This window comes from Drosophila albomicans, chromosome 3, assembly GCF_009650485.2.
Source record: "Drosophila albomicans strain 15112-1751.03 chromosome 3, ASM965048v2, whole genome shotgun sequence".
NCBI lineage: Eukaryota > Metazoa > Arthropoda > Insecta > Diptera > Drosophilidae > Drosophila > Drosophila albomicans.
In genome coordinates, this window is record NC_047629.2 from 31,589,779 (window position 1) to 31,602,231 (window position 12,453).

A 12,453-nucleotide genomic window follows, 5' to 3' on the forward strand; every position below is an offset into this window, starting at 1 on the left:
TTAGCAGCTGCGTATATTATTTTCAGCAATGCAGACTTCATTTTGCGAACAGTCTACATATGATAAAACGCCATCTACCGCTCGTAGTGTAAAATGCGTTCATCAAGTACCTTCATAATTCGTATTGGTGTAGCCAAGTAATTAAAACATTTTTGTTTCTCCAACTTAAGTGTACGTAAATTTGCTGCCAAAATTTTAAGTATATGTGTACATATTTTGTTCTAGGTACCATATGGGTAAAATACGGTATTGGAATAAAAATAGTGCATATTTGCTAAACAATTGATTGGCGGGGCAGCCGAAAAATATATAAATATGCGAGCAGATTGATGCGGAACGCGAAATAACCTAAGTCAATGCCGAATCGTGTATATTCTGAACAAGTCAACACAACATGTGGCTCTCCAACTGTTGCGATTTAAAGTTCATTCAATGTGTACTTGGAGACTCCAATGGCTCTCAAAATGTGACTCCAAAACTGTAGCGCAGAATAAATTTTAGGTGGTTTGAAGTTTATTTGATAAGTGTAACTTAAGATTAGTTTGTAATCTAACAAATACATATATGTATATTCATATATGATATATATGTAAACGTTATATATATAGGATATATATACTACAATTTTCTCATGTAGCATACTGTTCTTTTGCTTGACGTCCTCAATAACCATTCCCATTAGCGGCCAGCTTGGCGGTGCCATTGGTGTGTCCATTGGCCTGCAGCTTCGAGCTGGACTCCACGGCGCAGTTCTGACCGAGCAGCTTAGCCTTCTTCTGTGGAGGCTCATTCGTAATGGTGGAGAAATCAAACTGTAAGAATATGAATAATATTTAGTCTTAGCTATACGAGGAAGTGAGGGATCTATGAGAGGGCTTACCCGCTGCTCCAAGGTTAGATGGGAGATAGGCGGAAGACCGATGCAGCCACGCAAGATGTTCTCAATGGCGGCACGCTGACGGAACAGCGAGTTGACCACCTGGGAGCCACGTGGCACCAACGGCGCCTTACACAGATAGCTGAGCAACGAGAGCACCGGCTTGAATGGCACCCATGGAGCTGCCTCACGCTCGGCACTGCGCAGCTGGATGCGCGAGCTTAGCTCAGCCAGTACGACCAGATCGAGGATGAGTGGTGTGGCCAGGAGGGAATCCTCGCACGTGTTGTGGATGACCAAGGTGTTGTGGCCACCCATCATGATCTCGGAGGTGTATTCATCCATGGCACGCTTGCTGTCGCGCACATAGGGCACATACTTGATGACGACCACATGGTCGGGATGCTCGTTGGGTGCATACAGCAGATTGTTGGATGCGACCATGTCGTCGACGACATTGCTCTTCGAGATCTCCTTGGAGCGGAATTGCTGCGGTGCCGAGAGATTCTTGCCATCGTTGTTACCCAAATGATTGTAGCTAACAATGGACACAGGCTTGATGCCGGCGCCCACCAGGAAATCAACCAGCACCGATTTGATCTTGGTCTGACCCGACTTGAAGTCATCGCCGGCAATGAAAACCTGCTTCTCCTCCGCCAACTCAATCAGACCAGGCACAAAAGTGTTTTGCGGCGAGCCATTAATATAAGTACACTGCAAAGAAATGAGAATTTAGAAATGAGAAGAAATTAAGTATCAAGACTACTTACGCCTTCAGCAATGCTGGCCATGGCAAAGATGGTCGATGGCGACACCTCCGGCTTGTTGGCCTGGAGCGAAGCCAGCAGCTCCTTGCTGGTGGCATTCAGACCCGCCTTCACATCGCAGAAGCGTTCCGTATTCGCAGTCCACAGCACAATGACAGTCTCGACGCCGCTGCTCTGCTTAAAGTCACGAATATCGCGACGCACTTGCTCGTACTGCTCCAGCTTGGTGCCCTTGATCAGATTATCGGCACGCTCCGATTGATTGGCGGCAATAAAGTCCGGATCGTAGATGGAAGGGCGTGGCTTCAAAGCCGACAACTGCTCATAGAGCTGCTCCTGGAGTCCCACATCCAGCACCTCGGCACGTTGCATGGCATCGCCCAAATGATAGCCACTGATGTCCCAGCCATCGACAGCAATGTCATTCGGTTCCACCATGGGCAGTAGCTCCTTCATCGGCACATACACATCGCTGCCTGCTTCATCAGAGCCAATAAAGACAGTAGACGCCTGGGTGATGGAACCAAACCAATTGGCCTGCTGCACTCCTCCCTTGGTGCGCCACTGCAGCTGGCGACGATTGGCCTCGAGGGCAGCGGTCAGAGTGGAGCCATTGTTGCCACCCCAGCCGACGAGCATGACGCCCAGCTTGGGCACATGGCGACCAGTGCGTATCTTCAGCGACGTCGTCTGCGGGTGCACCTGCAAGTGATAAGAGATAAGTTATAGTTGAGATAAGCAAGAGATGGAGATTAACAAATTTGAAATGTACAGTCGAGTGGGCTCGACTCCTATATGAAATTATCAACTAATAATTAGATTCCGTTTATCACTATATGAGCCAAATCTCGAATGATTAGAGTCTAATCTATAGTTTCTAAATTATTCTTTTGTTGCTTTCGAACCCTTAACATATTTGGGGAATTAAAGAAAATAATCATTTTAATGTTTATTATCCTAAAGTAATAAAATTGTGAGAAACTTTATAAAATCCGATTATTATTATATTCACCAAGACTCTTAATTTATAGCTGAAAAATATTATTTGTTTCTAAATTTTAACCTTATCAGGACCAATGTTAAAATCAATCAAATTCCATCCGAAACCCAAATTTGAAAGAGTTTAAGTGCCAGATGAAGATGATTTTTAAATCTCCATCACTTTTCACAGAGAGTTTTCAATTTCCTATTATATATACATATTGTTTGATATATTTGAATAATTATTTTTTTCTTTTTCAAAACCTTTTTAACTCCCGACCTCAAATTAGGTCCTGAAATACAATTACTACATACTATTTAGAGATTACAAAACAATATAATTATTATTATAAATTAAAGTTTATTGTTAATAATGAAATTATCAGAATCGGACTAAAATATTATTATTTTTATAGGTATAGCCCAAAACTTCAGTCTCTAGTTCAAAATTATTATAATTTCCCATTATTTGTACTTGATTGATTTATAAATTTGTTTTGAGCAGCGTAGTGAAATTATAATACTTTTAGAAATATTGGTCAATTAATTTGGTGTCTCTAGAATCTACAGTCTAGATCATGAAAGTCCTTGAGCTCTTTTGACACTGATTTATTAAAGCCATTTAAGCAATGCGTAAAACACATTTAAAGATGGGGTGATGTATCAATTATGAATTCCTGGCCTATGCCAAGAATTAATGAGCTAACCAATATGCTTATCAGGTCAAGATAATTTAGACGTGATGTCTACCCAAGAACCAAAAAAAAAAAAAAATCACGCGAATCGTTTATACCCTTCTCGTGATAAGAGCGAAGCGAATACAAAATCAAGATTCTGTCGGCTGATATCGGCGATTTGTCAGCGCAGGTGTTTGACTCTGTGGGGTCTGGGGAGCCTGTTCATTAGCTGCCGAATGCTTATAAATATGTATGTTAAGATGATAATATTAATATCAATAATAATTTAAAAACGTGTTGCGAGTCCAAAGTTCACACTTGTTGTTGCCATTTGCCAGCTAGCCGGCCGGCTAATTAGCATATTCGCATGTGAACAAATTTAAATTAGAAATATCGTACGATTGCTTTAACATAGTTGATCACAATACTATAAACTTTCTTTGGATCGCGAGCTGTCTGAAAACTTATGCAATCCCAAAAGAAATATCAGCCGAAACTTGTTTGCTTAGAAACAACAGGCAGACACATATGGCCATAATGATCCAGCTTGTGGTTCTGATTACCAATTACTGTTAACAGCTGCTGAATACGTTAAAAAACAGAAGCAACGTATGTAGATTGTGAATACTCTCTAGCAGATATATGCAGTAGTATATTTATTCTGCCCATTCCATAATTATATTATTGGAAATTTCTTCATTTTGAAGATCAAATAATATTTACTTTCTCAATACTATTTTCTTATTATTTGTATGTAGACAATTTTTCAGATATCTGAAGATAAAATAGTAAATCATAGATTTCAAACAAATTATATTAATAAATAAATATTAAACTCTCCAATCTAAAGCTGTTAATTGTTAACAATAGTAGTATTGTTTTTAATTTGACAAGATGAAAGTAGTTTTATTGATATTCTAAACCTGGCTTGGCTTTAAATAGCTCTCTAAGTCTAATTTGCATTTCTAGTTTTTATAAATAATGAGTTTGACTTGTCAACAATTTAATAAAATTAACATTTTATTAAAGCAAGAAAGGATTATCACTCCCCTCCTAAGTTGTTTACATTTTGCTTATTAATGTATCTGAGCAATTGCTCTCAAACTATAGCCAGAGCTTATATGTTTGCAAAGCAATAATCTAAGAGCATCAATTCCGTTTTCTCTTTGCAGAAAATTACCCTTATGAATTGCTGGCAGTTCGCTCTTTGGCCTATCAGCTGGCATGTCGGCGGCCATAACATTGACCTTGAACATGGGAAGTGCATCAAGTGTCTCTAACAGTGGAAGCGACAGAGCGGTAAACAGAGACACACAGTTTGTATTTACAAACAGAATGCATGTCGTTTATAAACAGAACTTGGCTGATTAGCTAACATATCGAATGTGTGGACAAACAAAATGCGAGACAATTCCACTGCAATTCATAACAAAATTAAAAATGCGAATGGCGCCTGCGCATTATCGAAAGGGAAACACGCCACAAAAAAATGGTTGGGGAGCGTATTTACCTACTGTGTGTGTGTGCATGGCGGACATGCATGTGTATTGGTGTTCATAATTGGACATGGGCAAATATCACGCTTACGCGGCTAATGCTTTATCAGCTGTTTTTGGGAAAATGTATATGAGAATCAATAAAATTGAGGACGTCACCCGCACCATTTTTCCCTTTCATTGGATTACAATCAATTTTTGGCGCTGTCAGCCCATATCTATATGTTGTCTATATGATGATGACTATATCAATATTGACTGTGCATCGGCACATCTGTTAATCAATGGAAAGTTTTAGGGCACATACGTGTCCCTTAATAGAACACTGGACTGTACTTTCCCACAACACTTCCAGTTTGATCCTCCAACGAAAGCTCATCGCCGCATATATCGATTATATGATAGTAATAAATGCTGGTCAAAAACTTACCTGAATTTGGCCGCCGGCACTGCGTTTAACATGCGAAGTTTGATAATCGTAGTCCGTCTCAATGTACTCATCGTCCACGTGTACTTTGGGTGAGATGACTTCCAGCGTTGAGTTCTTTGTGGGCTTCATTTTCAGCACAAAAATACGATACGATTTAGCTTTGTTGGAATGGAATGCTTTTTGCGTTTCGAAACAATTCAATCAATTACTGCCCAACACTTTATGTTTATAATTTATCGCTGCTTTTTGTTTTGGACAGGAATTTTCTGCCTCCCTCACTAATTGTTGTTTTTTTTTTTTGTGGTTTTGCCGTTGCTAATTTTGACGCGAATTTTCGGTCTAAGAAATTCTGGGATCCGTGCAAAGCAAAAGTTCACCGTCTAATGAGAACAAGAGCGCATTGCGACGCGCTTTTATTTGCCGCGATGCCATGCCATTTCTCTACGGCACTCTTTGTTCTGTCAAGAGAAACACGCCAATTGCCGGCTTTGTCGTACAGAGAGCGTTCCTCTCCCACACAAAGAGAGCACGTACGCTGAATTGGATGCATGTGAGAGCGTGTGTGTGTTTGCATTTCAAATTTCAGTGGAGTCCAGAAAAAAGTTATCACAACAGATCGCCGCATAAAACGGTTTTGAATTTTGCCAAAAGTAAATATTTACGAAGCCACAAAAAGAAACAACACATAAAATTAGCAACAACATTGTGAGCTACGAAAATTATGAATATCCAATTAGGCAGACCTGTTGCTCTTCGCGCGTTGTCTGCCAATAGATAAATCAAACGTTCGTTCCCCAGGCATTGTTCACGGAACCACAAATGAACTGCTAAGATTGTGAACTTTTTGAAAGTTTTGAACCATTAAACTTCTTAAGGGAAATATTCGCTTTTCACACACACATTTGAGTGTTTGAAATTACATGGCGAGTACAAAACCTAGCAGTATTTGCCATGGACCTGTTAATGCCTGAATAAAGCGGAGAGAACAGGACGGACTGAAATGAATTAAAGCATTATTACATAGAAATTTTCCTAGTTTTCTCAGAGTGATTTCTTGAAGCTCGTGAGCAGAAGCTCTTCATTCATTCTAAGTACAAAGTGTATAGACATATGTATAGTAATTTCAATTTCAATCATTGGCTCGGTTTCGTGGTGGAAAATTTTAAGCGCGTAAATTTATTTGTTATGATTTGACTGCTCAAATGCGAGTGTCATTTTATTTTTCTATTAACTAACGCTACCTCTCTCATTTTTCAAGGTTGTCAATCATACTAGCTTTAACTTTCAAAGTTGTGCTCCTAGAAATTTCTAGATGCGTCCCATTAAAGTGCATGCAAAAACTTTCCATCATTGCAGTCAATTGACCGCAGAGAGCAGCTCTCAAATTACAATTTGTTCATCAATATGGTATGAATAGGCTGGGCTTTGAAGAGAGAGGGTAGAAATGCTTTAATACATCCATCAATTAAAGTAAAACTTTAGTATTAGATATTGTTCCATGAGACGATTCATTATAAGTTGGGTTATTCATCTGGATCTTCACTTCCATATACATATATGTATGTTAATATATCTTTAATGAAATTTAATATATTGTTTTTTATTTCATTAAAATATACAAGCATACTTATAATTATCGACTATTAAGCTAGGCCTTTTCCTATACCGAATTGTTTTTAATTATTTTTGATTAATTTTAATAATAATCGAATTTCTTAAAGCTAATACAAGATTTTGAATTTATTGACTGGTTTTCAATTTTCCACTACACTCCCTTGAAAAGTTCATTCCTAATTTGAAATTATATTCGCTCACTAGTCTTGCTTAAAATTAAGCATGTCTTTCAGAGCTCACTACATTAATCTTTCAATTGACATGCATGGGATTTTTGTGGGCGTCTCGTTTCCCTCACATGCAGCAATATCGTGGATAACAATTATGCACATGATCGTCACTTTCGCCAAGTCATGCGAATATAATCAGTAAGAAATTCGTTTCCTGCGTCTGAGTTTGATGTGTGTATTGTATATTATTTTTATTGGATTATGTAAAAGGGTCTTAGACTTACAATCAGTTATTTTAAAAAGCAATATACATGTCACAGATGCTCTAAGGCCTTAAAAAAATAAAATGTTTGCAACTTATAATAATCAAATTACGTTTCACAGATGCTCTTAAATGCAATGACTTAAGTTTGATTCATTAAGACTAATTTACATTTTAGTAAAATTGTATATATATGTAGATCTTTTGTACAATAAGCTTTAATTTAACAACATTAACACATGATAATCACAATTTGAAGCACACAACATAGAATCAAAAATACTATAGTTTAAAACCAATTAAAAGAGAACGAATTAAAATTAATACCACCAATTAAGCGTGCAAAACTTGTAAGCGTTAATATAAACTTTCAACTCTATGCTGAACTAAATAAACATAAAATACTGGTCTGGGTTTAATTATCCAGGAATTCCCATTCACTAGATGAATTCGAATCAGCTGTTGGCGGTGCCGCCTCCTTTTTAAATGGATCGCCAGCGCAACGGAAATCAGGCAGAAAACTTGTGTATTCCTGATCGGCTGGATCGTTGCATTTTGGTTGAGATTTCACGAATTTGAAGGGAGCCACCGAGGCCTTTGAGGTGCTTGCACAAATGCCATCCACAGGCTGCCCGGTACTGTAATCTTCAGCATCGTCAATTGCGGCTTTTTTGCGTGGCGTTGTCTGCACGCTGGTCGTCTCAAGCCTGGAGGGATAACAGTTGATCAACGATGTAGTTGTCTGTGGCGTAAGCTTAGAGCGTAGCTCCTCCTCATTGACTGGAGCCAAATGCACTTCTGGTAAATCCAATTCGGCTGCCAATGTTTTGGCCTTTTCCGCAATGGTTTTCTGCAATGTGGTTGGAGTCAACGCATCCGGCAGATGCTGTATGAAAGCGGCTTTAATATCCATTGGAGAAACCAATCCATTGCTGTGGAAAATAATATGCCAATAAGTAAAACAATTCCTACTTAATTCATAATTAAAGCTTACTTCTCCATTTGGCAGTAACTGGCTTCCATAAGCGTTGCCGCACTGGTCAGAGGCAATCTGCGTTCGTGTGTCTCTTGTCCGATTTCCACGATTCCTCCGACAACAGCATTTTGTTTGCCCACCGAAACTTTACGCTTCTTGTGGCTCGTTGTGCCGCTGGTGTGCAAAATGGATTGATCGAAGTCCATCTCACCGATCCGCTGAAAGATTTCCAAGCGACGATTTTGCTGGGTCAATGGAGACTCAACGGCCAGCTCGATAGGCACATTCAAGTCCAGTTTTTCTATGGCCGGCAATTCAAAGCACTCCTCAGCGCTATTTAACGTTGGCTCCATTTCCACTGGCGATTCTAGTTCCAGCTTAGAGTAGGGTGAAGCACCCATCATTGGCAACGGTGGCGGCATCATTGGATTGAATATAACCTTGGCCGTTTTATTCGGAGGCTCCGGCATTGGAGCTAAGCGAAGCAACGAACGCTCGCCTTCTAGCACAAATATTTCCTTGCCGCAAACACAGAAATCCAGAATCTTACGAAAGCCAGTAGCTGAGGCCTCAACTCTCAAGCGTTCCAGATTAAGTATGTACAATGTGGCATCGTCATGAGTGACTAACAGCGCATCCCGGCCATCGTATAAATTAATTTCACGAAAGTTTCTACTGGCCACAAAGGCATCGTTGCTACCGCTAGCAACAGCTGCATCAGTGCCATTTGATAGATGGCTGCGTTGCTTAGGATTCAGCAATGGAATCTCCCAGGCGGGATTCTTTAACACTGCCTCGTTAAAGATAATCGTCTTGGCAACATTTCCAAGGGCATCGGCTACCCAAAAACGTAGTCCTGGTCGTCCGCAAATGATTTGTGGCACATTATCTGTTGTCGTTGACGTCGTCGATGGTTTTAGGAATACTCCACCGCAGTCGATAAGTTGTTTGCGATCCTTTTTGCCCACTTGAGTAATTTGCCACTTATTGGTCTGGACATCGCGTCGACAGACTATGCAGCGATAAAGTGTGGCCACCAACAAATAACTTTGATAGACGCTAAGCTGTACAATCTCATAAGCTTCACTGAGTATCTCCAAGGATTTGCTTTGATGCTGTAGAAGTATTACTAAGATTATAATGTAAATAAAATCTACTTTGCTTACCATCTGATAATCAAATTCCGTGAGGACAACAACGCCTTGTCGGTCCCCCGAATACAACTTCATGCCATTCTTGGACCACTCACAGCAGCTGACAACGCAACGGTGTAAATCCCGAATCGTATAACGTTCAATGGGTTTGCTGCGTGTGCAAGGCGCAACCAAGTCCAAGTCCGGTGGCAGCTCCTTTTGAATTTGAAAAACGCTAACTTGACCGTTAGCACTGCCAGCTGCCACCATGTATTCCACTGAGTTTACTATCTTTACGCACGTTATACGTGTAGATACCTATACGGGTATTGGAAGGGGAAGCACACAAAACGAAACGGAATGATTTGTTAGCACGCAAAGCTAAGAATGTGAGTCATAGTTCTATATAGTGACCAACTGTGCTTACCTCTGCTTTGAGTTTCTGCATTTCACCGGACCGACGATTATACCAGAAGACTATACCCGCGTCGCTACCCAATGCAAGGAAGTCTTCGATGGCATCCACACAGGTAATATTTAGGTTTGAGGGAAAGAAACCCCGCCGTGCTGCTGGTATAAGCTCCATTACTTCGGTAAGTGGCGCCCATTCTCTTAGGCACATCTCTTTGCTGTTGGCCATTTTAGCCAGATTTTACTACAATATTAAATTAAAAATAATGACTGAAAGTTTGTTTACGCCTGCCGCCCCTTAAACCTCAAAACTTGTAAACTGAGTTTGTTTATATATTCGATACCTTTGGCAGCTCAATAATAAGTTGCTGGGTTGCCACCTTTTCCAATTATTGACTGTCGACTAAAATAAGTAGTTGTTTTGCATAAAGGAATATATCACATAAATTATTACATTTTTAATAGCTTACCCCAAAATACGTTATAAAATTTAAATACAATTTTGCCAACATTATCCGTTAATTTAAATTTTTCTATATAAGATATCGATAATTATTGAGTCGATGTACGATTGTGTTGTTTTTTTTTTTTAATCGGTATTGTCGCATATCGAAATAATAAGAGTCGCCTTGTGAATCGATAATCAATCGAAAGACGGAGAAAAAGTTGTTAAAAACGCTACTGTTGTTTTTAATAATATTAATATTATTAAATTACACAAGTGCTAAAGTAAAACTTGAGTTTATTCAACCCTCCAATCAACAATTAAGCGAGTAAACAATAAACAAGGCCCAGTAAATTGACGTGCACAGACAGGTACAAAGAACTAAATATTATTTCAACTGGGCCAAAGTTCATTAAATTACAGATTCTTTTTATTGTGCAGCAACAACATGGGCGACAACAATAATCTTCGAAGTGCCGTTATAAACGAGTCACCCATACTGAGCACACCGTACGGCAATGTGAGGTCACTTCCAGTCCCTCCCCCAGTGCCACAGTCCCCCTTCCAACAGCAGAGTTCCTACGGTTATGGGGGAGGTTACGGAAATCCTGGTGGATATGGAATGGGATTTGGCAGCTATAATACGGGTGGATTGGGCGGCTTTGGAGCTGGCTATGGCGGTGGCTATGGAGGATATGGTAGCATGGCAGGATTAGGTGGCTTTGGCGGTGGCTACGGCGGCTACAACCGATTTGGTGGAATGAACGCCAGTGATCCAGAGCAACGATTCATCCAAATGGCCGAGGCCAGTTCGCGTCCAGCTTTTCAAAGCATCGAATCGTTGGTGTCTGCCATTGCAAACATTGCATCCATGCTGGACTCCACATTCTTTGCGTTAACAAGTTCCTTTCGTGCCATTCTCGGCGTGGCCGCCAACTTTGGCCGACTACGCACCGTTTTCTCACAATTCTGGGCATCTTTTGCCATCTTCCGTGGCTTAAATTGGATTTACAGAAAGTAAGTCCTATGCAATGATACCTTGAAAAGATTCATGTTAATGAGAAACTGCTTTCACAGAATTCTTTATTGGCTGCGCTTGTCCAACATGGACCCTTCGTCAGCTGCATTTAAGAAGGCCTTTGCCGAAGCTCTCAATGATAAGAGTGGACAACAAGGCAATGGGCCACATGTGCCACGCAAAGGCACATCCCCTTGGCCAGTGCTGGCTTTCATTAGCTTCATCTTTACGGCTCCTTATCTGATCATGAAGTTGCTGGGCACAGTTACGAATACGGCGCAGGAAGAAGGTTTGTATGCTTGCGAACATTGAACGCCTGGTTTATCTTATCACAGCACTTTGAACTGACCCAGCTCATCCAGATATAGCTGAGGCTAGATAAGCCAAACGCGTTTGCATTTTTATTCTTATAGTTATTGTTTTGCTTTACCTTCATTTGTAATCGTTCAATCCAATTAGCTCGCAACCCCGCAAAGTGGACCGCACCGATTCAGACACAAGCTGTTTACGATTTTCAAGCTCGCAATGAAGGCGAGTTGTCGTTGCGTGCCGGCCAAACAATTCAAGTGGCTCCCCGCGAGATTCAACAGACTCTGCAGCTGCTCAACTCGGGCTGGGCATTGGCCTCCACAAACGGACAGACCTCAGGCATAGTACCAATCAACTATGTGAAATCCCCACAGCAACTGCGGCAGGAACGACAGGAGATCAACACAAAGCCAATGCAACCACAACCTGAACTGATGAATCTTTCTGCAAATGCATTCCCTAATCCGCCCTTTGAACAGCAAATGAACTATGACTTTAGTTTAGCTGCCCAGCAACAGCAGCCGTTGGGTCCGCCATCGACGGCAGCAACGATCCTCGACGAAGGTTTTGCCTAAAGCCCTTTCACAAAGTAATCTTAAGCCAAAGGAAATCGTATATACCTTAATATAAGTCAAACAGTCCGTATTGATTGAAACGTAGTGACTTTTGTACTGTTAATTACCCTCATCTTTATTTAATATATAAGTTTCTGATATTTCCGAGTTGCTATCGAAATGGGGCATACATTCCGGGTGCACGCAAACCTTTCCCCCCATTACCGAATTTAATGAAAAATACAGTTTACTGTGTGCAAATTGCAAAGCCATAATGTCGCGAATTTGTCCTCAATGCTAATAAATTATTTCAAAACCGAAATGCATACACAT

At 40.4% G+C, this 12,453-nt stretch overlaps 3 protein-coding genes across 3 annotated transcripts; 1 reads left to right on the forward strand and 2 right to left on the reverse strand.

Annotated features, from left to right (window-relative positions):
* Positions 1-495: 495 nt before the first annotated feature.
* LOC117572123 (inositol-3-phosphate synthase) lies at positions 496-5,616 on the reverse strand. Its single transcript, XM_034254750.2, has 4 exons — positions 5,229-5,616; positions 1,648-2,346; positions 881-1,591; positions 496-812 (listed from the first exon to the last, which is right to left on the reverse strand). Exons 1-4 carry the CDS (start codon positions 5,355-5,357, stop codon positions 663-665), a joined length of 1,689 nt encoding a protein of 562 aa, XP_034110641.1. The 5' UTR covers positions 5,358-5,616; the 3' UTR covers positions 496-662.
* A 757-nt stretch (positions 5,617-6,373) lies between these two features.
* On the reverse strand, positions 6,374-10,130 carry LOC117572122 (WD repeat-containing protein CG11141). The gene is made up of 4 exons (XM_034254749.2): positions 9,811-10,130; positions 9,417-9,701; positions 8,269-9,365; positions 6,374-8,206 (listed from the first exon to the last, which is right to left on the reverse strand). The coding sequence occupies exons 1-4, from the start codon at positions 10,021-10,023 to the stop codon at positions 7,690-7,692; spliced, it is 2,112 nt and encodes a 703-aa protein (XP_034110640.1). The 5' UTR covers positions 10,024-10,130; the 3' UTR covers positions 6,374-7,689.
* A 516-nt stretch (positions 10,131-10,646) lies between these two features.
* LOC117572124 (probable peroxisomal membrane protein PEX13) lies at positions 10,647-12,442 on the forward strand. The gene is made up of 3 exons (XM_034254751.2): positions 10,647-11,256; positions 11,317-11,546; positions 11,717-12,442. Exons 1-3 carry the CDS (start codon positions 10,688-10,690, stop codon positions 12,139-12,141), a joined length of 1,224 nt encoding a protein of 407 aa, XP_034110642.1. The 5' UTR covers positions 10,647-10,687; the 3' UTR covers positions 12,142-12,442.
* The last annotated feature ends 11 nt before the right edge of the window (positions 12,443-12,453 follow it).

Excerpts from the sequence above, each read along its gene's own strand:
- LOC117572124 (XM_034254751.2), top strand. The coding sequence starts at position 10,688 with ATGGGCGACAACAATAATCTTCGAAGTGCCGTTATAAACGAGTCACCC. Across the intron at positions 11,257-11,316 it reads TTAAATTGGATTTACAGAAA|AATTCTTTATTGGCTGCGCT; the intron begins GTAAGTCCTATG and ends CTGCTTTCACAG. Across the intron at positions 11,547-11,716 it reads GAATACGGCGCAGGAAGAAG|CTCGCAACCCCGCAAAGTGG; the intron begins GTTTGTATGCTT and ends CAATCCAATTAG.
- LOC117572122 (XM_034254749.2), bottom strand. The coding sequence starts at position 10,023 with ATGGCCAACAGCAAAGAGATGTGCCTAAGAGAATGGGCGCCACTTACC. Across the intron at positions 9,366-9,416 it reads CGGAATTTGATTATCAGATG|CATCAAAGCAAATCCTTGGA; the intron begins GTAAGCAAAGTA and ends ATACTTCTACAG. Across the intron at positions 8,207-8,268 it reads AGTTACTGCCAAATGGAGAA|CAATGGATTGGTTTCTCCAA; the intron begins GTAAGCTTTAAT and ends TATTTTCCACAG.
- LOC117572123 (XM_034254750.2), bottom strand. The coding sequence starts at position 5,357 with ATGAAGCCCACAAAGAACTCAACGCTGGAAGTCATCTCACCCAAAGTA. Across the intron at positions 2,347-5,228 it reads GTGCCGGCGGCCAAATTCAG|GTGCACCCGCAGACGACGTC; the intron begins GTAAGTTTTTGA and ends TATCACTTGCAG. Across the intron at positions 813-880 it reads ATCTAACCTTGGAGCAGCGG|TTTGATTTCTCCACCATTAC; the intron begins GTAAGCCCTCTC and ends ATATTCTTACAG.